Source organism: Plecotus auritus (genome assembly GCF_963455305.1).
Source record: "Plecotus auritus genome assembly, chromosome: 6".
In the NCBI taxonomy this organism is placed as follows: Eukaryota; Metazoa; Chordata; class Mammalia; order Chiroptera; family Vespertilionidae; genus Plecotus; species Plecotus auritus.
Genome location: NC_137773.1, coordinates 8,533,688 through 8,561,641, shown reverse-complemented (window position 1 = coordinate 8,561,641; position 27,954 = coordinate 8,533,688). Strand labels below are relative to the sequence as shown.

Below are 27,954 nucleotides of genomic sequence, written 5' to 3'. Positions count from 1 at the left end.
AGGGGATTCGAAGATCCCAAGCCTGAAGCCCTTCTACAATGAGATTACTCCTTACCTACATTCCTAAGTTTGTTTCCTAGCTACCGGGCTTTTGTGGCGGCTGTCACAGCCCCTCCTGAGTCAGTCAGAATGGGGAAGTTAGAACGTATCTACTAGTAAGTGCCTGGCCTGGGTGGTGCCAGCGACCCCCCGCCCCTCACTCCGGCCAAGCTGCCAAATTCCCAGACTGTGGCCCCTGCAAACTGGGAGCACCCAGGAAAGGACTTACCTAAGGAAGGGGCAGTGACTTCATTCTAGGCTAACAATGTGCACTAAGACAGATTCAGATTGCTAGTGCCCCCCCCCCCCCAACCAGGGTTGCCCCTATATTCCTCCTCACCAGGGTGGTTTCAGCTGATGGAGCATCTGTGGGGAGAGCCAGACCACCTCTTCCGAAGGCAGAAGGCCCTGTGTCTGCCCTGGCATTGAAGTCTATAAACAGTCACTGGCCAAACACCAGTACGTACATCCTGTTGTTGTATGCAGAATAAAGTCGCTCTGGGCAATCTTGCACACGTGTTCTCCAGAATCTTCAGGAAACAAGAGCTTAGAAATGTGAAATGCCCTGCTCAGGGTCACTGGGGTAATAAATGGCCAGAGCCAGGGCACAACCCGCTCTTCGGACTCCCCAGTTCCTGTGTCTCAGTTCTGGTTTCTGTTTCACAGGGTTGTGGTCACATGAGGCCCGAATCGAAGGGACTTTGAACATTTGGTTTTCAGGAATGAAACCATGAAATCCTGTGGTTTCTCTGCATGGGGGTATGGAGAAAGGGGGTGACTAGAATGCTAGCCTGAGAAAACCTCGCTGGATCTGATTGTCTCGTTCATAAAACCAATTGTTGCCTTTGGACTACCAATGTTTTAAAAATACATTTATTACATTGGGGTGACACTGATCAACATGAACATACAGGTTTCAGGTGTGGGTTTCTATGTTACACGATCTGTTTATTGCACCGTGTGCCCACCACCCAAAGTCAAATCTGTCACCTTTTTTTTTTTCTTTTTAATTCAACTGCAAATCTTTTGCAATTGCCATTGGCCCCAGAGGTCAGCTGCATCCTGGTTCTGTTTGTGGTGTGCCTGGTGAACCGAGTCAAGAGTGCTCACAGGCCATCTTTGTGCTTCCTGCCTCTAAGAAAGCAACCTCCATGAGAATGGGGAGCTGTGACTTATTTCCAGCTTGTGTTCCAGCGCCTGGAATAGTGTCTGGCATTTAGTGCACAATAAATGCTTAGTGAGTACCTAAGCAGATCGTAGAGTTCTGTGCCCATTTCACAGACGGGTAAACTGAAGCCTTTGAGAAACAGAAGCTGTAGGTAAGCGCCTCTGACTACCGTAAGTCCGTCCCAGCACACAGAGCAGCTCCGGTCCGATTCCCCATTGCCCTTCCCCCAAAGCCCAATCTCAGGACTGCAGCCCCACTTCCCACGGGTTTTCCCCGCAGTGGTTCTGGATCCCGCCAGGGGGCAGCAGAGGCGGCGGCACCCAGTCAGCCTCGAGACCGCGGGCGGGGATGATTTCCGCTTCCGGGAAGTGCTGGCTGTTTCCGCTTCCGGCTACTTGTTGCGTGAGACGCTGACAGGAGGATGGACGGGCTGGTGGCTCAGTGCTCCGCGCGGCTGCAGCAGCAGGTCGGGCCGCAGGGGCCAGAGGAAAGGCGTGGAGGGGAGGGACCCGGCCCCGGCTTCCGCCCGAGCGTCATCGAGGCGGCGGCAGAGAGGGAGGGACCGTCCCGTGCCCCTCAGGCGCGCGCAGCGGGGTCCCAGGACCCGGGCGGGTGTTGCCTCGGAGGCGAACGCCCTCCCAGGGCTGGGAGAGAAAGAACCCATCGTTCCAGGGCCCCGCGAGACTGAGGTGCAGCGGAGCCGAGGGTCCCGCCCTCTCGTGCACCCTCCATCTCCAAGCCAGCATCTCCTGTTGGGCTGGAGCCTGGCGAGTTCATTACAGCCGCTCCTCGGGGTTCCTCCTTCCCCGCGCACACGCGTGGCTTTAGGGGTTGCGGGGGACAGGCGCGGAGGGAAGGGGGATAAGAGAGGAGCCATGTGCCCGGGGTTGCAGCTCCGTTCTCTCCGTGATGCTGAGCATGAGGAATTCTAAAAAGCCCAGGGAAGGGCTCATCAAACGGGACATTGCTCGCTGCCTTCACAGTCACAAGCTTATAGTAAAAGCGAAAGTTGGGCAGGTCCATGACCTTTGATGCCCGGGTAGGGAGGGGTGGGAGGAAAGTAGTTTAATACTCACCACGTCCAGGGAATTGGTTTCCAGCCCTCAGTCCGCAGTTCCCAAAGCTCACGCTGGGCAAGTAGACGGGCAAGTCGCTGCTCTGGGCATATGTTCTTGTCAGTGTGGGGATCTAAGTGCTTCTTCACGGGCGGTGGTAAGGATTATAGATGTGATTTCGGAAGTGTTTAGCTCAGCACCTGGAAGGTAATGTATGCTTATTTATGCCAACTGTGGGGTGTTTGTTTTTTTTTTGGGGGGGGGAGGGAGGGTTAGTTGTAGTTATGTCCTGGAAAACATTCTTACATTTCAAGGGACGTCTGTCTCCCTCAGTAACAGCAGTTAGGTTGGAAGCTTTACTTCCTTGTGAATGGGCATGTCTTTGATTTTAGGTATTAGAGTATAAAGCCTGGTCTGGGATCTAAGACACTGGAAAGAAAAGGGGGGGGGGGGGGAGGGGAGATGGGAAGATCATTTTGTCCCAGAAAGGGCAAAAGGCAAATACTTGGGCCAAAGAAACCTGGGATATGAGGCTTATCCCATTGTGTCTTAACACTCGTATTTTCCTTTCACAACACAATTTTCCCATATTGTCAAGGATAATAATGTCATCGAAGAGCTTGAGGAAGGACAGTCCCAACTTATCAAAGGGAAAGTCCTTCGCCCTATCACCTCTGCCGCGCCCGGTGGAGAGGGGAAAGGAGGAAGAAAGTTTATGGTCCAGTTTATTACATCACGGAGGCCATCCGTCATACTGGACCGAACAAAGTGCCTTTTCTTCTATAGGAAAGAGAGATCAAGTCTCTAACTGCTGAAATCGATCGGCTGAAAAACGGTGGCTGTTTAGAAGCTTCTCCAAATTTGGAGCAGTTGCGGGAAGAAAATTTGAAATTAAAGTATCGACTGAATATCCTTCGGAAGGTGAGTCCCCTGGTTCTGGTTTCATTCTACAGTTTGAATTATTGCCTCTCTTTAGAACTCGTTGTTATTGAAGATTCGGAAAGTTGACTCTGAGGAATGTGGACAAAGGAGGCAAGAAACCCTGCTCTTTTCCCTGCCGTAGACAGGTTAGGATTGAGTCACTGGTGCCAGTAATGGAGAAGTCGGTGCTGCACTGTCCTCCAGGGCTCATAAAAATGTGTCATCATACTGAATGTTTGGCCAGCTTCAAGGTAGGGTTGAGACTTCTTTCTTTTTGAGACTTTTTTTTTTAATGTATTTTTACTGATTTCAGAGAGGAAGGGAGAGGGAGATATATAGAAAAATCAATGATGAGAGAGAACCATAGATTGGCTGCCTCCTGCGCCCCCTACTGGGGATCGATCCCACAACCCGGGCATGTGCCCTTGACCGGAATTGAACTTGGGACCCTTCAGTCCTCAGGATGACACTATCTACTCAGGCTAGGGCAAGACATTATTTTTTAACAGTTTATGGCTGTGCCTTTTTTAACAGAATACTTTTTGAATTTTAAGTAAGTGCCTCAATCAATGGGAAATGTTTCAAAATATATACACAGTCCTCTTCTGCCCCAAGTTGGTTATTTTACTATTTTATTTTATTTTTTAAAATATATTTTATTGATTTTTTACAGAGAGGAAGGGAGAGGGATAGAGAGTTAGAAACAACGATGAGAGAGAAACATCGATCAGCTGCCTCTTGCACACCCCCCACTGGGGATATGCCCGCAACCAAGGTACATGCCCTTGACTGGAATCGAACCTGGGACCCTTCAGTCCACAGGCCGATGCTCTATCCACTGAGCAAAACCGGCTAGGGCTATTTTATTTTTATATTTTATAGTGTCATAGTGGTTGGCTTCCTTTTCCACTTACTATTTCCTAACAATTTTTTTCCATGAAGCTTGTGCTGTATTTGTTATTTAATGACCTCACGATCTAATAGCGTCTATCAGTTTTGTCAAAAAGTTGAGCTTACTTCTGTTGGGTTTAATCTTTTGGCCTGCCTTTCGGGTCTGCTGATGACACATCCTAGGGGATGACCTCACTCCCATGCTTGTTCTCCTGTGTGTGGACTACTTTCAGCCAGGCTGACTGGCACTGTCTTTTTTCCAAAGGCGTCTCACTTATTCATCTCAGACTCTGCCTGCCCTTCTCCCATGAAATCTTTTATTGCCTCTGTGTGTTCTGTTCTGCTTCAGATAGCTTTGTCTTTCAGTCTTCTAAAATGACAAAATTTCTTTTCCATGGAATCTTCCCCAAAATACCTTACCTTTCTGATTACCTCATTCTTGCCACACTTATTTATACTCATTTCTCTGTTGGTTGTTGGTTTTTTTTTGTTTTTTTTTGTTGTTTTATTTTCAGTTCAAAAGTATTATTAAGTGCCTAATATGTGCTCATGGCTATGTAAAAGATACAAAGGACGTACAGTGTATTCTAATACACATGTCCCTGATACAGATTAGCCCTAGTGTGTAAGTATGAGAATCCTGCCAGTGTAATGTGGGCAGCACGGTGGTTCTTTCACAGATACTTTGGTCTACTGAGTAACAGCTCCTGAGCTGAACATAAGGTTCACAACAGAAAATAGCAAGCCACAGAAGGAAAAAAGTACTGTGTGGGACGCCCATTCACCCCACCTTCTATTGCTGGAGCACTCTGGCCATGTGCTCTGACTTAGAAACACTTATTGGATGGTTTATCTCAGAGGCATTTTACTGTTGTTTTCATTAACTCAGCAGCTTCAACTCTTCCTTATCCCCTTTCCATTAAGCTGTCCTTATCTGTCTTTAAGATAAAGTCTCATGTTTTTAAAAGAATATGTTTTTATTGATTTCAGAGAAGAAGGGAGAGGGGGAAAGAAAGAGAAACATCAATGATGAGAGAGAATCATTGATCGGCTGCCTCCTGCACACCCCCTACAGGGGATCAAGCCCACAACGCAGGCACGAGTCCTGACTGGGAATTGAACTGTCACCTCCTGGTTCATAGGTTGATGCTCAACCAGTGAGCAACACAAGGCCAGGCTAGTCTCAGTTCTTGACACAGTGCTACTCAAATCATAGCTTTTATTATTTTTGCCATTGTTATTGCCATCATTGACATTTTGATTAACATAAAATTGTGACTAGTGTGTGGGCAACATTTTTATTTGTATTCCATTGAAAGCATATAAGTTCAGTCACCATTCTTTTACCTGTTTTCATAGCAGGTACAGTGCTAGGTGTCAGGGATGGAGCCATGAATAATTATTTTTCCTGCCTCCAGGAGTCTGGTAGTGGAGACACATAATTCTGAGAAGTTGTGATAAGTGTAGTAATAGAGGTAACTAATTATATACCATCTTAAATGAAGGTATCCCACTTCACAGAAAATGAGAAATAGGAGGTAGGAGTAGTCCAACATGGGATTATTTAACAGTAAGACAAAACAGCCTGTTTTTCTGATATTTAGATATTACCTATCATTTCATGCCTGGAAGAGGTCAACATTTTAATTAAGAGAAAACAAATACCTTTTTTACTATTATTATTTTTTCATTACAGTTTACAATTCAGTATTATTTTGTATTAGTTTCAGGTGTACAGCATATTGGTTAGATCAGTGGTCGGCAAACTCATTAGTCAACAGAGCCAAAAATCAACAGTACAACGATTGAAATTTCTTTTGAGAGCCGAAAACCGACTTCTGCGCATGGGCCACGAAGTTTCAATCGCACTGTACATGCGCTCCCGCACGTGGTATTTTGAGGAAAAGCCACACTCAAGGGGCCAAAGAGCCGCATGTGGCTCGCGAGCCGCAGTTTGCCGACCACTGGGTTAGGTAATCATATACTTTACAAAGCTTTTTGTCCATAGAGTTTTTACTTCCAGCATTTGATATATGTCAAATTTTATACTATTTTTTCAGAACTCTAGAGAAGCTGAGAAGAAGATTTGGTCAGCTCTTTATACTCCCTTCTCTCAGTTTCTGTTCTGATAAAATAACTATAGAAAGAGAACTTGGGGCATTTCCTGTTTCTGTCTTACAAGTTCTGTGGGATAGACCTGTCCTGTTATGTTTCCTAGCATACCCCAGATCGGAGAGCATCGCATTGTGAGTGTATGCCTTTGGTCTTCTCAAGATATTTAGGAAAATTTTATATGATAATTTAATGTTTTATTGACATATTTTTATTTATTTTTTTAATCCCCAGAGTCTTCAAGCAGAAAGGAACAGACCAACTAAAAATATGATTAACATCAATCGCCGCCTCCAAGAGGTCTTTGGCTGTGCCATTAAGGCTGCGTATCCAGATTTGGAAAACCCTCCTCTACTAGTGACACCAAGTCAGCAGCCCAAGTTTGGGGACTATCAGTGTAACAGTGCTATGGGTATCTCTCAGGTGAGTGCATTGTGATGGGGCGCTCTGGGTGATGTGGTTTTCTTACACGTTAGCTTCCTCATTACCTTCTGTATAAATAATAGCAAATTTTTGTTTCATCAACGAAAATAACATTTCCCACAATTCTGAACAACTTGAGAAAAGGGATTTTTTTTTTAATTTTTAAAAAGCACAGATTTGAATATTCATTTAAATTTTATAAGTATTCCCAATATTTAAGGGCAATAGTAGGTACTGTTCTGTTTTTGGACTTCCCTCCTGTTGCAGCCAAGGTTGCTGTGTGTTTCTAGTGAGTGTTAGAAGGTGAGAGAGTAAAAGTTAGCCATTTACCATCCAGCATTTCCATCCAATATTTGATGCAACTGTGGTGGCTTTGAGGTGGGCTGATGGATTTTATTTCCAGTCAGAATTCCCTGCTTTTAACAGCTACCTTGTCTAATGTGTTTGTGGTTAATTGCCCAACTTTGGGACTTTTTGCTTTCCTTTCTTTGTTGAATAGAAAGGGTTCAGCCAAAGTGTTCAGATCCCCCTCGTCCCCCCTCTTCCAATAATGTGTGTCTTCATTGGGGCCAAGTTTATAAGGGTTGTTGTTATTACTCAAGTCTGCATATTGGCACACTCGTGATTTGAAAGTTAGAAATGTAAATATCTTGGAAACAGGGTAATAATTAAAGTCTTTGTAAAAATGTTATAGACGTGTGTGGCAACTCAGATCACGTGGTTTGGGCACTTTGTATTCCTCTTGAGACTATTGATGCTTGATGCTTTAACCAGGGGTCCTCAAACTTTTTGCACAGGGGGCCAGTTCACTGTCCCTCAGACCATTGGAGGGCCGGACTATAGTTTAAAAAAAAACTATAAACAAATTCCTATGTGCACTGCAGGCCCAGGACGAGTCGGCTGCTAAGCAGGACAGGCAGCGGCACCCGGCGGGCCGGATAAATGTCCTCGGCGGGCCGCATATGGCCCGCGGGCCGTAGTTTGAGGACCCTTGCAAGGTCATTGGATTTCTCCGCTTCTGCCTTTTGATTGATCTATGTCAAATGCATCTAATGCTTTGTCAGTTGTGCATTTCTGAGTAACTTGCTGAAACCAGTTGTATAATGAATCGTTTTGTATTATATTGTAGATGCTCAAAACCAAGGAACAGAGAGTTAATCCAAGAGAAATTGCCGAAAACATTACCAAACACCTCCCAGACAATGAATGTATTGAAAAAGTTGAAATTGCTGGTCCTGGTATGACAATGTTACCCTTCTTAAGTAGTTGTATTGATGCTGAGCCCTTTTTGGAATAAAAATGAAAACCATTGTTAAATATAAATGTAGGATTAAGACTTATATATTGAACAAGATGGTGAAAGCACTTTGGATTGAGAGTTAGGAAACTGAGGTTCTTAGCTGCCTGATCTTAGGTGAAGTTCCTTTACCTCTGTGATTCAGTTTTTCTTCAGCAAAAAGAGAGATGATGGCAGATAAGTCTATGGCTAAAAGACTGTATATTTTTTGTTATGAGGTGAACAAATCATTTGCTGAGAGTGAAGGGGCCCTGAATTAAGCCAGCTCTCAGGACAGTGGTAAGGTCTGGAGTAAGTGCTGAAACAGGGAGCTGACAAGGGGCCTCAGATCAAGGCCCCAAGTGGTACGGGAATCCTGAAGAGTTTTGCCAATGCCAGATTAGCTCTGTGGAGCCAGCATAAGTGAAATCAAGAAGGTCTTTGGGAGAAAGCAGTTCTTAAAGATAGGAGGCTATCTGATTTTTTCTCCTCTCTACTGTTCATTAGGTTTTATTAATGTCCACTTAAGAAAGAAGTTTGTATCAAAACAGTTGACCAGTCTCCTAGTGAATGGTGTTCAACTACCTGCCCTTGGAGAGAACAAAAAGGTATATGAACAAGTTTTAGTTGATATACTAATGTAATACTTAAGACTGTATGGAAAGTGCTGTAACTGGGAATGGCTTTTCCATATTGAGATTTAATCATTAATATGTGAGATTATGAACATAACTACAGCGTCGCCTTTTTCCTGGATCTTGCTTGTTACATGATTTTTCTCTTCACTTTATTTCATAAGGCATTTGAAGTAGCCAGCTGATATTTTTGAGGTGTTGCTGAAACAAAGTATAGATCATTTGTATAAACGAGTTTTATTCTTTTTCAATTAATTATGGACAGGTAAATTCATCAGAAAAACTTAACGCAGTTGAAGTACAAGCCAAGCTGTTATTTCAGTCTGAGTTTGTTATTACATATTACTAATGAATGTGTTAGCAGAATACAATGTTTCTGCCCCATTTAAAAATTTGTTTTTATTGAATGTATTTGATATATAACATTGTGTAGATGTAATATGTACATGTTACTTTGATTTATTTATGTGTTGTGATATGATTGCCTCTGTACCTGTATTTATCACATTACATAATTGTAGTACAACATTGTTATCTATAAAAATTTCTCTTTATTTTCTATTCCAGGTTGTAGTTGACTTTTCCTCTCCCAACATAGCCAAAGAGATGCACGTAGGCCATCTCAGGTCAACTATCATAGGAGAGAGCATGTGCCGCCTCTTTGAATTTGCAGGATATGATGTGCTAAGGTATATACTCTTGTCTTTGGAGCGTTCTATAGAAAATGACAATGTCATTTGAGAAAGAATCTTTGACTATATCAGTGTTTCATGAGTGTGGTTCTGCTCTTAATCATCAGTAGGCTTTTTTAAAAATTATGTCCTGGGCCTCTCCTCTGAACTAATAACTGTGGGTGGAACCAAGGAAAAGGTACCCCCTGCCCCATTCATTCCACAAGTATTTCTTGAGTGCCGTGTAGTAGGGGTTTATATTCTAATACGGGGAGAGGTAGGCAAGGGACTTGCCAGCTATGGCAGGAAATTGAGATTTTATTCCTACATGTAATAGGAAGCGACTGGCGAGTCTTAATTAGTAGAACCAAGTATAGACATACCTTGGAGATACTGCAGGTTCAGTTCCAGACCATCACAATAGAGCAAGTACCACAGTAAAGCTATTCATAATCATTTTGCTGGTGGAGGGTCTTGCCTTTGATTTTTAAAAAATGCAACTACGCCCTAGCCAGTTTGGCTCAGTGGATAGAGCGTCAGCCCGCAGACTGAAGGGTCATGGGTTCGATTCTGGTCAAGGGCATATACCTTGGTTTCAGGCCTGATCCCCAGCAACCAATCTGTTTGTCTAATATTGATGTTTCTGTCTGTGTCTCTCCTCCTCCCTTTCACTCTCTCTCTAAAAAAAAATCTATGTATATAAAAGCCTAAGCGACCGTGATGACTGAACGACTGGTCGCTATGATGCGCACTGGTCGCTATGATGCGCACTCTCACAGCGGGAGCGCCACTCAGCCAGAAGCCAGGCTCGTGCATGGCTGGCAAGCACAGCAACGGTGGCGGGAGCCTCTCCCGCCTCCGGGGCAGTGCTAAGGAGCATCGAGCCGAGCAGTAAGGAGCAAGCAGGCAGTGGTAAGGAGTGAGGGGTCCCGGATTGTGAGAGCCATATCCAACTGCCAGATGTCCGACTACAGGGATCAGGCATAAACTGGCAGTTGGGCATATCCGAGGGGTCTCGAATTTCAAGAGGGCGTAGGCCAAGCTAAGGGACCTGCAGTGCATGAATTTCGTGCACTGGGCCTCTAATAAGTAAATAAAAAATGCAACTTCTGTGACGTGCAATAAAGCATGACACAATAAAATGAAGTGTGTCTCTAATCTACTTAAATATTACTCTGGCTTCCATGAAGAAGCCAGGCAAAGAAGGGATTACTATAGTAATAAGTTAGAAGGCTGTTGTGATAATCCAGTTAAGACGTGATGTGGTGGTTTGAAACTAGTTAAAAGCTGTGAGATATGAAAAGTGGTTGGATTGGCATATGTTTTGAAGAATTTTGTCCATTGACATTTGAGAACCACTGGTACAAATTACACTGAGATAATTGGTTGAAAAGCTAAATTTTCATAAAATTGTAATGACCAACATTGGCTCAACTATCATTGTCCTAGTTAACTACACAATAACTAGATCACAGTCCATTGGTAGAGACTTCATTCATTCAGCAAATCCTGGAGACCTGTTGTATGCAGTCTGTGTTACTGGATATACAGGCACCTAAATATTAATGTTTCTCATTTCAAAATTATTTTATGTTCTTTGATTGGTATCAGATTAAACCATATAGGAGATTGGGGAACCCAGTTTGGCATGCTCATCGCTCATCTGCAAGATAAATTTCCAGATTACCTAACAGTTTCACCTCCTATTGGGGATCTGCAGGCCTTTTATAAGGTTTGATATCATTTATTGTTATATTTGTGTGTTTACCATTCCTAATAATTATTCATTTTCCTTAGGGAGTTTAGGGGTATTTGAAGTTGCTGTGGATCTAAATAAAAGTTGCTAAACTCCCTGCCCTTAACATATTCTTTGCTATTGTATTGGTGTATGCTAAAAATTAAATTTTCCCACTTTACCTATTACTAAGTGAATTTAGGAGTTTGTTAACCAAAATACATTTTAGTATTTAAAATTTTTTTCTACCCTCTTCCAGTATTTAAAATGTTTTTGATGCTGTTGTTTTCTCAGTTTTATATATTTTGAAAATGTTATTAAGTATATGGAAGAACAGTTTTTAGTTTTTTTTATTTATTTTTTTTAAATATATCTTTATTGATTTCAGAGAGGAAGGGAGAGGGAAAAAAGAGATACAAACATCGCCCTAACCGGTTTGGATCAGTGGATAGAGCGTTGGCCTGCAGACTGAAAGGTCCCAGGTTCGATTCCGGTCAAGGGCATGTACCTTGGTTGCGGGCACGTCCCCAGTAGGGGGTGTGCAGGAGGCAGCTGATGGATGTTTCTCTCTCATCGATGTTTCTAACTCTCTATCCCTCTCCCTTCCTCTCTGTAAACAATCAATAAAATATTAAAAAAAAAAAAAAGAGAGAGAGAGATAGAAACATCAATGATGAGAGAGAATCATTGATCGGCTGCCTCCTGTATGTCCCCTACTGGGGATCAAGCCTGCAACCTAGGCATGTGCCCTTGACCAGAATCGAACCCAGATCCCTTCAGTCCATAGGCCAACACTCTATCCACCAAGCCAAACCAGTTAGGGCCTGCGTATTTTTTAAAATTTAAAATAAAATTATTTTCACTGTTTCATTTTAATTTTACAAGCAATACATGCTTACTGTAAAGAAAACAAAAAATATATATATAGTTAGTTAATCCCACCTCAAACTAACCAGTGATAACAAAACTTTGGTATATAATTCTAGACATTTCTTTGCACATACACACCTGGGACGCTCTGTCTACTGGGCCAAACCAGCTAGGGCTGGAAGAACACTTTTTAAAAGACAACTTTACTGCCCTGGTCTGTGTGGCTTGGTTGGGCATCATCCCATGTACTAAGATGCCGGAAACCAATCATTCTACCACTCATAGAAAGATGTGGCCAGGAAACTGGGAAGGCTGGTCAACAACCTTAATTGTTTTAATCGCTCACTGTTTAGTAAAAACATAGTTAGCTGAAGCAGCCTCCACCTGTTTGTTTCATGTAAATTTCTGTTATTGGAATTTCCTGCCTAAAGGTTATGGGCGTATCCCATAGTCTCAATAAAAGGGATTGCAAGGCCAGAGCAAGGAGTAGTCCTCCCACTAGAGGTGGGCTCCCGCCTGGCCCCCCATTTTCCCAAATTAATACTTTTCCAAGTCTCTTCATTTGTGTGCGGCCTTCTCCAGAACCTGAACCCTGAACTGGAACCCTGAACCACGCGGGACGTGAAAGGGGTTCCCACACTAAGAACTTGCTGTTTTGATTCCCCATTGGGGCCCATGCCTGGGTTGTGGGCTCGATCCCAGTAGGGCGCATGCAGGAGGCAGCCAACTTATGTTTCTATCTCTCTCTAAAATCAACTTTTAAAAAACATTAAAACTTTTTTTTTCTTAAATTTACCATAAATCCTACCTTTAAATCATTTACCATAAATCCTACCTTTAAATCAATCACTGTGGTCAACCTTCTTTGATATTTTGACTTATCCATAAATTTATTACATTATTTGTAATCTGTATATCTAAAAGCCTAAGAGACCAGATGACAGGCTGGTAGCTATGATGCGCACTGACCACCAGGGGGCAGACACTCAACACAGGAGCTGCCCCCTGGTGGTCAGTGTGCTCCCACAACCAGTCTTCCCCCCCTACCCTCCTCCAGCCAAGGGACCCCACCTGTGCACAAATTTGTGCACCGGGTTTCTAGTTAATAGTATAATTTTGTATTATACTTAACATTTTACTATAAACTCTTTCGTGTTACTTTATGATATGACTGCACGTTATCTGGTTGGATTAGGATACCAGAGTTTATGTTAATCTGTTGTTGATTTTCCCTTCCATTTGGGGGGGGCTCTTATCTATTCAGTGAACAACTTTGTACATGTAGGTTTTTTCCTTTTCAAAATTATTTCCTTATCTTCCCAAGAATAGGATTATTACATTAAAAAGTAAACATTTGTGGGGCTTTTTGTTGTTTGTGTTGGTTTTATTTTGTCTTTTAGTAAATATTTTCTAATTGAAAACAACCAAAACGTTTACTGATACAATACAGGTAAAATAGCTAATGTTAAAATTACCTGTTGGAATTCTGTGCTCTGAATAATGAGGCAAATCTATTAATGCAAGAAGATGTTCATACTACATTGCTAAAATTTCAAAACTACAGTAAAAGTCCTGTATTTCCTGTTTTTGTTAAAATACATAGGTGTGTATTTGCAAAGAAATGTCTAGAATTATATACCAAAGTTTTGTTATCACTGGTTAGTTTGGGGTGGGATTAACTAACTATATATATATTTTTTATTTTCTTTACAGTAAGCATGTATTGCTTGTAAAATTAAAATGAAACAGTGAAAATAATTTTATTTTAAATTTTAAAAAATACGCAGGCCCTAACTGGTTTGGCTCGGTGGATAGAGTGTTGGCCTACAGACTGAAGGGATCTGGGTTCGATTCCGGTCAAGGGCACATGCCCAGGTTGTTGGCTCGATCCCCAGTAGGGGACATGCAGGAGGCAGCTGATCAATGATTCTCTGTCATCACTGATGTTTCTCTCTTTCTCTCCTCCTCTCCCTTCCTCTCTGAAATCAATTTAAAAATATATATGTTCAGGACCGCATCTAAATGGAAAATAGAGTCCAGTAAAACCAGACCTACCTGCTAGCTATTCTTTTTTATTCCACTGAAACACAAAAGCATTGGTGTGAGTAGGCTTTGTGAATTAGAAAAGTTAGAGGTAGTACCCTGATGAGAATTTTGTATTTTCAAGTAAAAGGATTTAAAAAGAAATAATAGCAGTCTTTGACATGTTCGTTTGTAACAATACTCTTGACTATTGAGATAGACCACTTGTTCTGGTGTCCTAACTTTCCACTCCTCACTCTGGCTTTTTGGTGGGTTTTGTTTTTTTGGTTGTTTTTTTTTTTAGAAATGAACAAATGCTTAATCTAGAATATGGGGTTGGCTCTTTTTGTAAACCTTACTTTTCTTTATTTAAATACAGGAATCCAAAAAGAGATTTGATACTGAGGAGGAATTTAAGAAGCGAGCGTACCAGTGTGTAGTTCTGCTCCAGAGTAAAGATCCAGATATCATAAAAGGTTGGAAGCTTATCTGTGATGTCTCCCGCCAAGGTGAGTTTCTGGACTTCGTTCATTCACTCAGCAAGGACTGCTGCGTGTCGTTTCCTTGAGTCTTTATTCAGATTTGATCTTAAATGACATGTTAAGCTTTCAAGGACTGGCAAATAGGCTTTTAAAGCAAGTTTATTAAGATAAGCAGGTAGAAAATTTAACTTTCTCAGAAATCAGAAAAAATTGATTAGGAAAGAAAGTGGAAAAGAAAAAGAAAAGACCCCTATTCACGTAGCAACCAAAGCTATATAACACATGGGAATAAATTTATCCAGAGATGTGTAGGACTGAAACGAAGAGAAATACACAGCAGATGTAATGGAATGTTTGAATAGAGTATCATGCAAAGTCCCCTACTTATTGAAATTCATTTGTCATTTTAAGATAATTTCATGTTTTCAAACTTGACAAAGTAATTGTAAAGGTCACTCTGAAGAATAAATAAACAACAATAGCCAGTAAACCTTTAAAAAGGAAGACTAATGATGGCTGTTTTGTAGCACTAGGGAGTAAAATGTTTTATAATGCTACTGTCAGTAATACTGTGTCACTGATGCCTGGCTAGACAGACAGTTAAATGGTACAAATTAGGAAGAGCTAAAAGGAAATTGAGTAAATATTTGATCTTCAAGTAGGAAAGGCCTTTCTTGTTTTTCTTATTTAACTTTTTTAAAAATAAAAAATTTTTAAATTACACAAGAAGTGCATGTTCTTTGTAGGAAAAATGTAAATATGGACAGGAAAAAAAAATTACCTATAGTCCCACCCACTGTTAATATTTTGATGTGTGTCTTATATTCTTGCCACATTTTTAAAATGGCAGTATGTATATAATGTTCTGTATCATACATTTTTTTTTAATATATTTTTATTGATATTTCACAGAGAGGAAGGGAGAGGGATAGAGAGCTAGAAACATCGATAAGAGAGAAACATCGATCAGCTGCCTCCTGCACACCTCCCACTGAGGATGTGCCCACAACCAAGGTACATGCCCCTGACCGGAATCGAACCCGGGACCCTTCAGTCCGCAGGCCGACGCTCTATCCACTGAGCCAAACCGGTTTCGGCTGTATCATACATTTTTAAATATAATTTTCTTCCTTCCAAATGGTTTAATTAAACAATGAAGTTATTTTACTGTAAGATGCATGTTTCCTCTTTGTTTCAATTCTTAACCATTTTCTTCACTTGGTGACTTTTTTCCCTAGAGTTTAATAAAATCTACGATGCATTGGACATCTCTTTAATAGAGAGAGGAGAGTCCTTCTATCAAGATAGGATGAATGACGTTGTAAAGGAATTTGAAGATAAAGGTAGGTGCTCCTTTTTTATTTTAACTCATGGAAATTTTCAGACAAAGGCTAAAGTGGAGATACTATTATAGTGCCCCCTTCCCCCCACACTCCATGTACTTGTTACCCAACCTCAACAATTAGGAATACAGGACAGCCTTATTATGTCTGTTCACTGCTTACATCATATAATTTCACCCATAACTAATTTGGTATGTGTCTACTAGTAAATGAACAGGCTCTTCCACTCCAAAATCACAGTACCATTATCACTCCTTGAAAATTAATGATAATTTCTTATATTATTAAGTGGTTCATCAGAGTTTAAATGTCCCACATGGATTCATAATCTATTTAAATCATGAAGTGTTGTGTTGTGTTTTGTTTTTTTCAGAGTCTGAACATTACATTTGTTTAAAATATATCGTAAGTTCTGTAAATCCATGGGTATCTCTTCTCTCCCTCCTTTGTTTTTCTTTTGTTGTTGGAAGAAACTGAGCCGTGTGTTGTACAGAATTTCCCATATGGTGCTATTTAACATAATTGCCCTCTATTTTAAAAAGAGGCTTGATTAAATTCTGGTTTGTGTTTTCCTTCCTTATTTTGTCTTTCATTTGCAAGAACGTAAACAATGTCTGGTTGGCTCTTTTTTTGATACTCAGATGGATTCAGGGGTTCAGGTGTTGTCACCGGATCTATCTTTAAATTTCTCCACTGGACTTTCCCCAGTGGTTTTAGGAGCTATTGATGATGATGGCTTTGGTCCATTACTTCATTAGAGGTTGGAAAATGGTGGCATTCTGTCATTCCTTTGTTACCTGCAATTTCTCATGTGCAGAACTTTGTCACGTAATTTTGGTTACTCTGATGTACAGTTTATATAAGTCAGTAAAATGCTTGATTTTATTGTTATTAATTTTCAGAATAATAAATTAGTTTCTTAGCCTCTTCCAGATATGACAGCTGAGTTGTTCCTAGCATTATTATAAATGAGGTTTAGTATATTTTATATTTTTCAATCACTTGCTTTATTATTTTTTGTAATGCTCAAATTATTCCATTTTTGGCTAATAGATTTTAGAGAGAGAGAAACATCGATTGTCTCCTCTACACACCCCAACTGGGGATTGAACCCACAACCTGGATATGTACCCTGACCAGAAATTGAACTGATAACCTTTCAGTGCATGGGACAACGCTCAGCTAACTGAGCCACACCGCCCAGGGCGGGATCATACTTTTATTTTTAATTTTTATTTACTGACTGATTGATTTTAGTTCTCGTTTCACTTATTTATGCATTCATTGGTTGCCTCTTGTATGCACCCTGACCAGGGATAGAACCTGTAACCTTGGCGTATTGGGACAATGCTCTAACCAATGGAGCTACCTGGCCAGGGCTAGAACCATATTTTTAATATAAAATTTTAGCTCATTTGGTTAGAGAGTGGTACTGATATACCAAGGTTGCTGGTTCAATTCCCTCTGAGAACAAATACAAAAATCAACCAGTAAATGTTTAAATAAGTGGGACAACAAACTGATGTTTCTCTCTCAAAAAAAAGGGAAAAAAAGATAAAAATTTGAAGACTCTTTAATGATGAGAAAAGAGGCACAGAAAGGTAGTAACTTCATTAGGTCACATGGCTAATCCTATATAATAAAGGGGTAATATGCAAATTGACCCTCATGCCCTCACACAAGACGGCCACCCCCATGTGGTCAAAGATGGCTGGCAGGGGAGGGCAGTTGGAGGCGACCAGGCCGGCAGGGGAGGGCAGTTGGGGGTTACCAGGCCAGCAGAGGAGGGCAGTTGGGGGCTGGCAGGGGAGCAGTTAGGCATCAATCAGGCTGGCAGGCAGGGGAGTGGTTGGGAGCCAGCAGTCATGGATTGTGAGAGGGATCCTAGATTGTAGAGGGTGCAGGCTGGGCTGAGGGACCACCCCACCCCCCCGTGCATGAATTTCATGCACCGGGTCTCTAGTAAGTGATAAGTCTGTGATTCACACTGAGGCAGTTTTTAGCCACCATTTTATACTGCCTTTATTTTACCAAGCATTAGTTTCTTAAACTTTAAAAAAGCAAAAATTGTAGTATTTATTGCACATAAGACTTAGCATAGCATTTGGCACACTGTAGCACTCAAATATAGCTGTTAGTATTGTCCACATGTTCTTTCAACACTTTTTAAGAGGCAGTGATAGAAATTGCATCTCTCTCCTAGGATAGGCTATAGCTCCAGCTTGAGAACAAAGCATGGATTTACATGTGCTGTATCTACTGAGCAGGTGGCTCCTGTGAGGTGTTCTACAAAGAGTTTGGGAGTCAAGTGTAGTGTAAGTCCAGAAAATGGTCAGGAAATCTCACCTGTGCCCTGAAAATAACCCTGGGTGCCAGACAACCTTGACAGTAGCCATTTTGCAAGCTGCATAAGTCACGGAGAGAGAAAAAATCATGTGATATCCGAGCTCTCTCATAAATATCCTGTAATGGCTAAGCATTTATATTCTTTCAGGATTCTTTTAACATTATTAATAAAGATTATTCTTCTAGGATTTGTGCAAGTGGATGATGGGAGAAAGATTGTATTTGTCCCAGGATGTTCCATACCTTTAACCATAGTGAAATCAGATGGAGGTTATACCTATGATACATCTGACCTGGCTGCTCTTAAACAAAGACTAATTGAGGAAAAAGCAAATATGATTATCTACGTGGTGGACAGTGGACAAGTGAGTTGGTAGATTCGTATATGTTCTTACATTGATTAGAGATGAGACAGGCTGGTGAGGTTTGTGGCATTTGGCACTTGAAGACTAAATTTTCCCCAAGACTAACGTTCAGAACATCATTTGTCACATAAGAGAAAAAACAAGGTTTGGGTTTGGCCATACTTGGACACTTCCCTGCTTTTCAGCTTGTCTCCATAAACAGGAAACTGTTACTTCTCTGAGCCTCAGAGACCATTCCCATATGAAATGGTGGTGTGTGGCAGAAAATTGAATTGAAATTAGTGTATATGAACCTGCCCTAAATTCAGTTGCTTTAAAAACCTTTGGACGTAGAAAGTGTAGCAGTCCTGCTCTTACTGTTTCTCATATGGAGGTAATAAAAATAGCTTTTACTAGTATATTACATTTGCCTTACAAGATTTGTGAGTGATTTGAATTTTATAAACCTTTATCCTTAAGCATAAGAGCTGTAAATCTTTTTATTAGAAAGTTTACCAAGTAATGTTCTATTTCTGTTCCTTTGTAGGCTGTACACTTCCAGACAGTATTTGCTGCTGGCCAAATGATTGGTTGGTATGACCCTAAAGTAACTCGGGTGTATCATGCCGGATTTGGTGTGGTGCTGGGGGAAGACAAGTAAGTCTGGAAAACCTAAGGGGGTAGTGATATACCTGACCGCCCAGATTTCTTTGGAAGAGGCTGTATTTCATTTGATTACCATGTTAGAATTTTAAAAGTCGACACTTTTTTAAGTCTACATATATACTAATGGTGAACCCAGCTGAGCTATTTTGTACGTATGTCTTATCACTGCCGGAGGATGTAACCTTTTAGGGGGGTTTATACAAAGTTGAATGAAAACCAAACTATAGAATTAATAGTTTTCATTCCCACAGATCTAAATTGTAAATTCTATCACGGTACCTCCTTAGATTTCCAACAAAATATTCAACAGTATATTTCAAGCATTTTGTAAACGTCTGAGTTTTAAGGTTCACAGCTTCCATTTTTATGCTTATCTCAAAAATATGTTTGAGACATACATGTTAATATCCATATTTTCAGTTTTTCTGTAATCCAGTTCTTTCCCCCCATTCTGCTTAACTTTTATGAAATAAAAAGGTAAATACAAGCAAATATTTATATACAGTGTTCATCAATTCCAAGGCACAACATTTTTTAACATTTTACATTCAGTAGAGATTCATTAGCTACTTAATTAATATGTCTTTAAAATCTGTGGCATTTTAGACTTGGTGACACAGCCCAAACACTACCATTAAACAGAGACAGTAATGCTTACAGTAACCACATGAAGTAGCTCTAGCTCAAGATGCTTGACTAGCCGGTGTACAAAAGCCCCAATTAACACCAAAGGCAGGTGGGTGTGTCAAAGCATTATTTTAGATGCAGATTATCTGGAGATCAAAGGCCTTGTAGGCATCACCAGCAAGCATGTTTTAATTATAGTGTGTGACCTTCTGTAGAGTTGCACATTTCTGGAATCAGAAAACACTGACTGGGACCTCATGATGCTCGTGGTCCCTAAGAAAGTGCTGAGAAACTAACCAGTGAGTTGAGTATTGCTTGTAACACCTTAGTTTCTTAACTGTTGAATTTTTAGATGAACATTTAGATGATTATTCCTATAGTTAGGTGACATTATTAAATTTGCTTTTATTTTTTATGTTTATCACCAAAATATATCTTGACATTTAACTTCCTTATGTAATGGCTAAGGGGTTTTTGTGGTGGTGGTTTTATATTTCTGTGCTCTCGGCATCATGTAATTATGGCATCTAGACCATTAAAAATGAAGACGAATTTCAGTGGTAGTTAACCATTTTCACTGGCTCCACAGAGAATCGCTCTGCTTCAGATGACAGGCTCCTTCGGGAAAAGCCACATTCTAGGTACCTTCATGTACACCCCTTGGAGCATCCAGCTGATGCGGTGTGCAGCAGGTGCTCAATAAACAGGCATCCAAGGAATAGCAGAGGGATGATAAATAAAATAATAAATCTTTTATTGTAACATGTTTTAAAGCTGAAAAACCTCACCAAAAAATAGGTGGCAGAGTCTCTGAGCATTTTAGTGTAAATATTTAAATATGGTAGGCTGCCATATTTACCTAGGTAGGGAGCAAAAAAAAGACCAGTTCTTGCAAAGTGGTGATGCTAAGGAAGACTTCACTTAGCCCTTGGACTAGGCTTTATCATGGAAATCATTTCATCAGACAAGATTTGCAAGTTGTTGGACTCTCAAGGAGGGGATGGCATAAGGAAAGCCATGCAGTATTTCATGTATTTCTGGGATAATAAAGGTGTTTCAATTCTGTGATACAGGGCAAGAAGATCCTTTTATTTTATTATTATTATTATTATTTTAATTTCTGGGAGGAAGGGAGAGGGAGAAGTGATAGAAACATCAATGATGAGAGAGAATCATTGATTGGCTGCCTCCTGCACGCCCCCCACTGGGGATGGAGCCCACAACCCAGGCATGTGCCCTTGACTGAAATCAAACCTGGGAGCCTTCAGTCCGCAGGCTGATGCTCTGTACACTGAGCCTGCAGCTAGGGCAAGAAGATCTTTTCTAAGGCAACTCTGAAAATAAAACTTTAATGGGAAGTATCACAATTATTTTGGTAGGCTTTGTGAGAGATAGAAAAACATGCTTCATTTATAGCATTGTTGTGTGTTAAGGGTTTTTAAGCTTTCCAGCTGATTATAATAAGCATTCAGGGTTGGTTACTGAATAGAGAAATGCAAATGAGATTCCAGTTAAGAATTTGCCTACTTCCCAAATGTGTATAGCTCAGTGGATAGAGCGTCGGCCTGCGGACTCAAGGGTCCCAGGTTCGATTCCTGTCAGGGGCATGTACCTTGGTTGCAGCCACATACCTAGTAGGGAGTGTGCAGGAGGCAGCTGATCGATGTTTCTCTCTCATCAATGTTTCTAACTCTATCCATCTCCCTTCCTCTCTGTAAAAAATCAATAAAATATAAATAAAAATAAAAAAATAATAATTTTCCTAAGAAGGTAAAACGGTTAAGCCAAACTTAGTGTTCAGGAAAATGGACAAAATAACGAATGTTATTTTCCATTTTAGGGGATGTATTAATGATGAATCTGTAGAGAATGCTATTAGGAGCCTAAAGCATAGAATGCTTTAAGCTGAGGGCTATAGAGGAAGGACACTTGAAAGTATCTGTTTCTTTTGGCATCGTCCCTGAGTACCAACTGGAATAGGACAGTGTCAAACCCTCATTTTCAAAGATTTCTAAGTCGGGTCCGTTTCAAACTCTATATAGTTAGAAATTTCCATAAATTTTTTTAGGAAGAAGTTTAAAACACGTTCAGGTGAAACGGTGCGCCTCATAGACCTTTTGGAAGAAGGACTGAAACGATCCATGGACAAACTGAAGGAAAAAGAAAGAGACAAGGTAATTCAAGGCCTTACGTGCGTATCGTACCATGCATTGTGTTGTGATTTTTTGTTTGTTTGTTTTATTGATAGAACTTAGTCCATTTACAACAGGCTTTTATTACTCAGATTTTATTGCACAGTCAGTTTGTCTCGTGAGTTGCTGAATATTTATTTTGAAAATACCGTTTTGGCGTTTACAAAGCGTGGCTTTTCTTTGTTAATGTGGCATAGTATCTCTGCCTCTTATTGGTAGTTTCCCTGTCATTGCTTTGAACCAATGATGGGAAAGTATTTCAGACTGAGACAGTTTGAGTCTCCAGTCTACATCTGCTGAGCTTCTTTCTGTGGGAGCGTTTGTAGGATAGTCATAGCGGACGACCACCCAAGGCCACTGATGAGCCATCAGAATAGGCAACACAACAGGGAGGCTTATGCTTAACTTTATTAAAAATTTCCAAGGAGCTCCCACCCGTAATATATGATTGTTCCAGTTGCCTCATCTTCACCAACACTGGATTTGTCCATCTGTTTTTAGCCTTTCTTTTGTGTGTAGTGGCATCTCACTGTGCTTAAAATTTACATTTCCCTGATGAGCAATGATGTTGACTACCTTTTCATAAGCTTATTAGCCATTTAGATATCTTCTTTTGTGAAGGGTTTGTTCAATCTTTTGCTCAGTGTTTGTTTTAAACCGGAAATGTTTACTAATATTTATCCACACATTTAGCTTTCCTGTGTACTTTATTCCTTCCTGCAGTTTTTTTACTTCCACCTAGGATTATTTCCTTCAGAAGATCTCCTTTTAGTAGTGTGTGTGTGTGTGTGTGTGTGTGTTACAAGTCTGCTGGTGACAAATTTTGTCAACAGTTGTCTGAAAGCATCTTTATATTGCCTTCAGTTTGGATGTTTTTATTGGGTATAGGATTCCAGTTTGTTAGCTGTTCTTTCAGCATTTCATTTTTATTTTTATGTTTTTTTAGAGAGAGAGGAAGGGAGAGAGGGAAATACCAATAGGCCTGCCTCCTACATGCCCCATACTGGGGATCAAGCCCACAACTCAGACATGTGCCCCAACTGGGAATCAACCGATGATCTCTTGGTGCATGGGACGACACCCAACCACTGAGCCACCCCGGCCAGGGCTCTTTCAGCATGTTAAAAACGATGTTCCATTGTCTTCTAGCTTCCAAGTTATTTTATCCCGTTTTTATTTATTTATTTTTTATTGATTACAGAGAGGAAGGGAGAGGGAGAGGGGGGAGAGAGAGGAAAGGGGGGGGGAGAAAGAGAGAAACATTAATGATGACAGAGAATCATTGATCGGCTGCCTCCTGTATGCCCCCCACTGGGAATCAAGCTCGAAACCCCTGGCATATGCCCTTGACCGGAATCGAACCTGAGACCCTTCAGTCCACAGGCCAAGGCTCTATCCACTGAGCCAAACCAGCTGGGGCAGGAGGTCACATTTTTATTCCCAGTCAGGACACACTGGGGTTGCGGACTCAATCCCCAATTTTAGGGCCATGCAGGAGGCAGCCAATCAATGATTCTCTCTCATCATTGATGCTTCTGTTCTCTCTCTCCCTCTCCCTTCCTCTCTGAAATCAATAAAAATATATTAAATTTAAAAATGTATGACCAGCTATTGGCAAAACAATGCATGAATTCTTCCTCCTACTTTTTAAAAAAAATATGTTTTATTGATATTTTACAGAGGAAGGGAGATGGAGAGAGAGTTAGAAACATCAATGAGAGAGAAACATCAATCAGCTGCCTCCTGCACACCCCCTACTGGGGATGTGCCCACAACCAAGGTACATGCCCTTGACAGGACTCGAACCCGGGACCCTTGAGTCTGCAGGCCAATGCTCTATCCACTGAGCTAAACTGGTTAGGGCTCTTCCTCCTACTTTTGCGACCGTTTTGATTTCAATTAATTACTTGATCCTAATTTTTTAGTTTTTATTTTACTATCTTGTTTGCTCTCTACTACCTCAGAATCTTTATGGAATGAAGTAGGTATAACTTAATAATTGCTTTCAGTTTCATATCTCCTCAATACATTGGAAAATAATATTCAAACTGACATCTCATACTTTACATATCAAATTTCTCATAGAAACATTCTTTGTTATGCATAGCTGATGAGTTGTATTTTCATTATTTTCTTTGTGGCTGGGCTCATGTTGTTCCACAGTTTAATGATAAAGGAGCACCATTAGATGCTCCCTGTCCCCGTCTTCTGCCCATGAGACACCAGGACAAAGGCAGTGGTCAGTAAGCTGTGCGGTTTGTTTTTGTTTCTCCAAAAGGTTCTAACCTCAGCGGAATTGAAGGCTGCTCAGACATCTGTTGCTTATGGCTGTATCAAATATGCTGATCTCTCCCATAACCGGTTGAATGACTACATCTTCTCCTTTGACAAAATGCTGGACGACAGAGGAAACACAGCTGCTTACTTGTTGTATGCCTTCACCAGAATCAGGTAATTGTGGGTACTTCACCAGAATCAGGTAATTGTGGGTACTTCACCAGAATCAGGTAATTGTGGGTACAGCATTGTCTTGTTGCAAACCGAATGACAGTTTTTATATATATCAGTCACTTCTTAGTCCATGTTTTCATGTGAAGGGGAGTGTGCCGAACAGAGGAATGGTGATGGTGGGTATTGCCTGATTTTCCAGGTCTATTGCTCGTCTGGCCAGTATTGATGAAGAGATGCTCCAGAAAGCCGCTCGAGAGACTGAGATCACCTTGGACCATGAGAAGGAGTGGAAACTAGGCCGGTGCATCCTCCGGTTCCCTGAGATTCTGCAGAAGATTTTAGATGACCTGTTTCTCCACACGCTCTGTGATTATATCTATGAGCTGGCAACTACTTTCACTGAGTTTTACGATAGCTGCTATTGTGTGGAGAAAGATCGGCAAACTGGTAAGTGCTGCGTCCACTGGTCACATTGCAGAAGGAACACCTAAAGGCATTTATTTGAATTGGGTATAGGCGGTTTTCATACAGAATGACAAAATTGCACCAGCTCTAATAAAAGCATCAATGGGATTCTTCCTGCTTCCAAATAGTCTAGTTTTCCCACCCCCGGTCACATGGCATGAAACCATGTCTCCAAAGAAAACAATTAGAAGACCGTTCACTAGGAATAGGATAATTTCAGTGTGACTGAGGGTTCCAAGACAAGTCTTTGGGGGTTCTTGATAATGCAGAACTGCCCGGCGGGGGGAGGGGCGGATTATATATATATATATATATATATATATATTTTTTTTTTTTTTTTTTTTTTTTTTTTACCTGAGGCTTTCTGCTCTGTCATTTACAGAGTTAATGAAGTAGAGTGAATTAATGTGTCACAAGGCAAGTAGATATTTCTGAGGTTTATGCCTGTGAACTGAAACTTTATTAAGAAAATACATCTCACCATTATCATGATATTAAAGTTTATACTTTTACTAGAAGCCCGGTGCACAAAATTCGTGCGCGGGGGTGGGGGGTGTCCCTCATCCCAACCTAACGATGACAGCATCCCTCACCCCAGCCTCTAGCCAGAGGCTCCTCCCCTCCTTCCGCGCAGCCTCTGGGAAGATGCTTGTCCTGGGCCTCCTCAGGGCCCCAGCCCACAACGCCCAGCAGCCTGGGTACTCGAGGGCTTGGGCTCTTAAGACCAGCTTCCCCGCCCGGCGTGGTGCGCATCAGCTGCCGTGGGAGTCGTGCCCCAGGAGTCGCCCCCTTGGACCGTACTACTTGCAAGTGGGGGGGGGCGGCAGCCGTGGCGGCAGTGATTTGATGTCTTTAGCACGCCCGCCGGACACCCCCCCACCAAGGCACCACACTGGCCGCGTCTGCACTGCGGGCAGGAGGCTTCCAGTCTGCGACTGGGGGCTGCAAGTGGAGGACCCCAGCACCCATAGGGCTGCGGGCACCCATAGGGCTCCATCAGTGTCAGGAACTGGAAAGATCCATTTTTCTGGGTCCCCCTCCCTCCGCACAGCCCACGCCCAGTCCTCTGGCCAGAGGCCCCTCCCCACCTCCGTGGCCAAGGAGTGGACGCTGGGCTCACGTTGCCAGAACGCCACCACCAACATCTGCTATGGGTGCCGACATTTTGTCACGGAGTGACGGTTAATTTGCATATTACTCTTTTATTAGATAGATAAGACCTTGAGGTCTGGGAAAGAACTCTAAATTGTAAAAGGAAAGATGAAGTTTACACTTGTAGTAATTTCAAATCTTGTATCTGTTGTCTTATCAGATAAAAACAGACTTCTTGAACAGAAACACCTTAATTTCTTTGATTGTCTCTGTAGTTTAAGGTAAATGTGATTCTAGTTAAAACCCAAAAACATCTATGGGTTGGGCTATTCACTTCTCAGTAAAATCCAGAAGTAGAATAGATTCTTTTAATAACATTTTTCTAAAAGAAAAATTAATTACTATCTTTGTTCTTCTGTCTTCTCAGGAAAAGTGTTGAAGGTGAACATGGGCCGTATGCTACTGTGTGAAGCAGTGACTGCTGTCATGGCCAAGGGCTTTGATATCCTGGGAATAAAACCCGTCCAAAGAATGTAATCTTTCTAGATTTGAACACTGTGTGTTTTTACCAAAGTGGCCATTTGCACTGTTGGCTTTTTTACAATCATGTGGATATAAAATCAAGTAAAGGAAATTTGTCAACTATTTATATTAACGTGGTTCTTTATCTCTAACAACTAGGCTTCTGAAAAGATCAAAAATTGCCATCACAAATGTTTTCTTTCTGCTAAACATTAAATCAAAATGACTTGGTTGGGGGCATGGAATCACAGGGTTTGTGTACCACTGTGAGTGTTGATTGGCATGGCAGGGATGTTTTCATTAAATTTAATTAGATAAGGAATCCCATATATTGAGCCCTACTATAGGCCCCATAAACTTTTCAAACCTTCATTGTTTATTCCTTATTCCATTGTTCTATCATAGATACTTATGCCTATTTAACAAGTGACAAAAGTGAGGTTCCACAAAAATAAGGAAATTGCCCTGGATAGCTTGGGAACAAAATTGAGATTCATATCCATGTATATCTAACTCCCAAATTTAAGCTCTTTCCATTAAGTAAAAGATGGCACTAGCAATATACTAGGCCTGGGTTCAGAGGAAGGAGCAAGGAAATATAGCAGACCGGAAAATTTCCTGAAGGTCCACATTAACTCAACATCTCATTGGTCATAAGCCAATCCTAATTGCAAGGGAAGCTGGGAGAACTTGAATATCTAAACAAGGAAAAACAGGATTGCCATGATTTGCTTAGATCAGTCAAGATTCATTTCCTGAGTGTGGTATATTATTTCATTCCATGAAACTAGAGTTCTGCTAGCAAGACAGAAGGTGGAGATTTATGTTCTGGTTATTAATCCTCACCTGAAGATATATTTTTCATTGCTTTCCAGAGAGAGTAGAGAGAAGGAGGAAGGGAGTGGGGAGAGGGACGGAGGGATAGGGGGGGAGGGAGGGAGGGAGGGAGGGAGGAGAGATAAACATCGTTATGAGAGAGATACATCAGCTGGTTGCATCCCACACTTGCCCCAACCAGGGGCAGGGAGCAAACCTGCAACCCAGGTATGTGCCCTTGACCAGGAATTGAACCTGCAACCTTTCAGTGCATGGGCTGACACTCCAATCACTGCCCTGGGCACACCAGCAAATGCAAGAAGGTAGAGATTTTTTTATGACAGAGAAGGGTCAGCAGAAGTTAGGCTAACGGTGATGCCTGGGGCATTAGTTAATGTAATATTCCAATACAACACTGAACTGAGAATTTAAGTAAAGAAACTAACACAATTCCTTGAGAAACAAGTGCTTAATAAAAATTAATGGTATTACTCCATGCTGTTTCCAAGGGTCTCCAACTTTAAAGAAACCTTAGAATTGATCTTAATAAGTTATAACTATAATGGTATGTAATAAAATTCAGGTCATAAAAATTTTATTGAGGTTAATGAAGGTACATGGGTCAGTTGAAAAAAATTTTTTAATATGTTTTTATAGATTTCAGAAAGGAAGGGAGAGAGAGAGAGAGAGAAAAACATCACTGTTAAGAGAGAATCATTGATTGGCTGCCTCCTGCACACCCTCTACTGGGGATTCAGCCTACAACCTGGGCATGAGCCCTTGACCAGAA

The 27,954-nt window shown here is 41.3% G+C and overlaps 1 protein-coding gene across 1 annotated transcript; it reads left to right on the top strand.

Moving 5' to 3' along the window:
* Nucleotides 1-1,575: 1,575 nt before the first annotated feature.
* Nucleotides 1,576-26,475, top strand: RARS1 (arginyl-tRNA synthetase 1). Its single transcript, XM_080674001.1, has 15 exons — nucleotides 1,576-1,673; nucleotides 3,049-3,183; nucleotides 6,421-6,609; nucleotides 7,739-7,847; nucleotides 8,393-8,493; nucleotides 9,088-9,209; nucleotides 10,803-10,923; nucleotides 14,198-14,327; nucleotides 15,539-15,643; nucleotides 18,176-18,354; nucleotides 18,881-18,990; nucleotides 21,695-21,800; nucleotides 24,097-24,269; nucleotides 24,469-24,716; nucleotides 26,254-26,475. Exons 1-15 carry the CDS (start codon nucleotides 1,629-1,631, stop codon nucleotides 26,361-26,363), a joined length of 1,983 nt encoding a protein of 660 aa, XP_080530127.1. The 5' UTR covers nucleotides 1,576-1,628; the 3' UTR covers nucleotides 26,364-26,475.
* The last annotated feature ends 1,479 nt before the right edge of the window (nucleotides 26,476-27,954 follow it).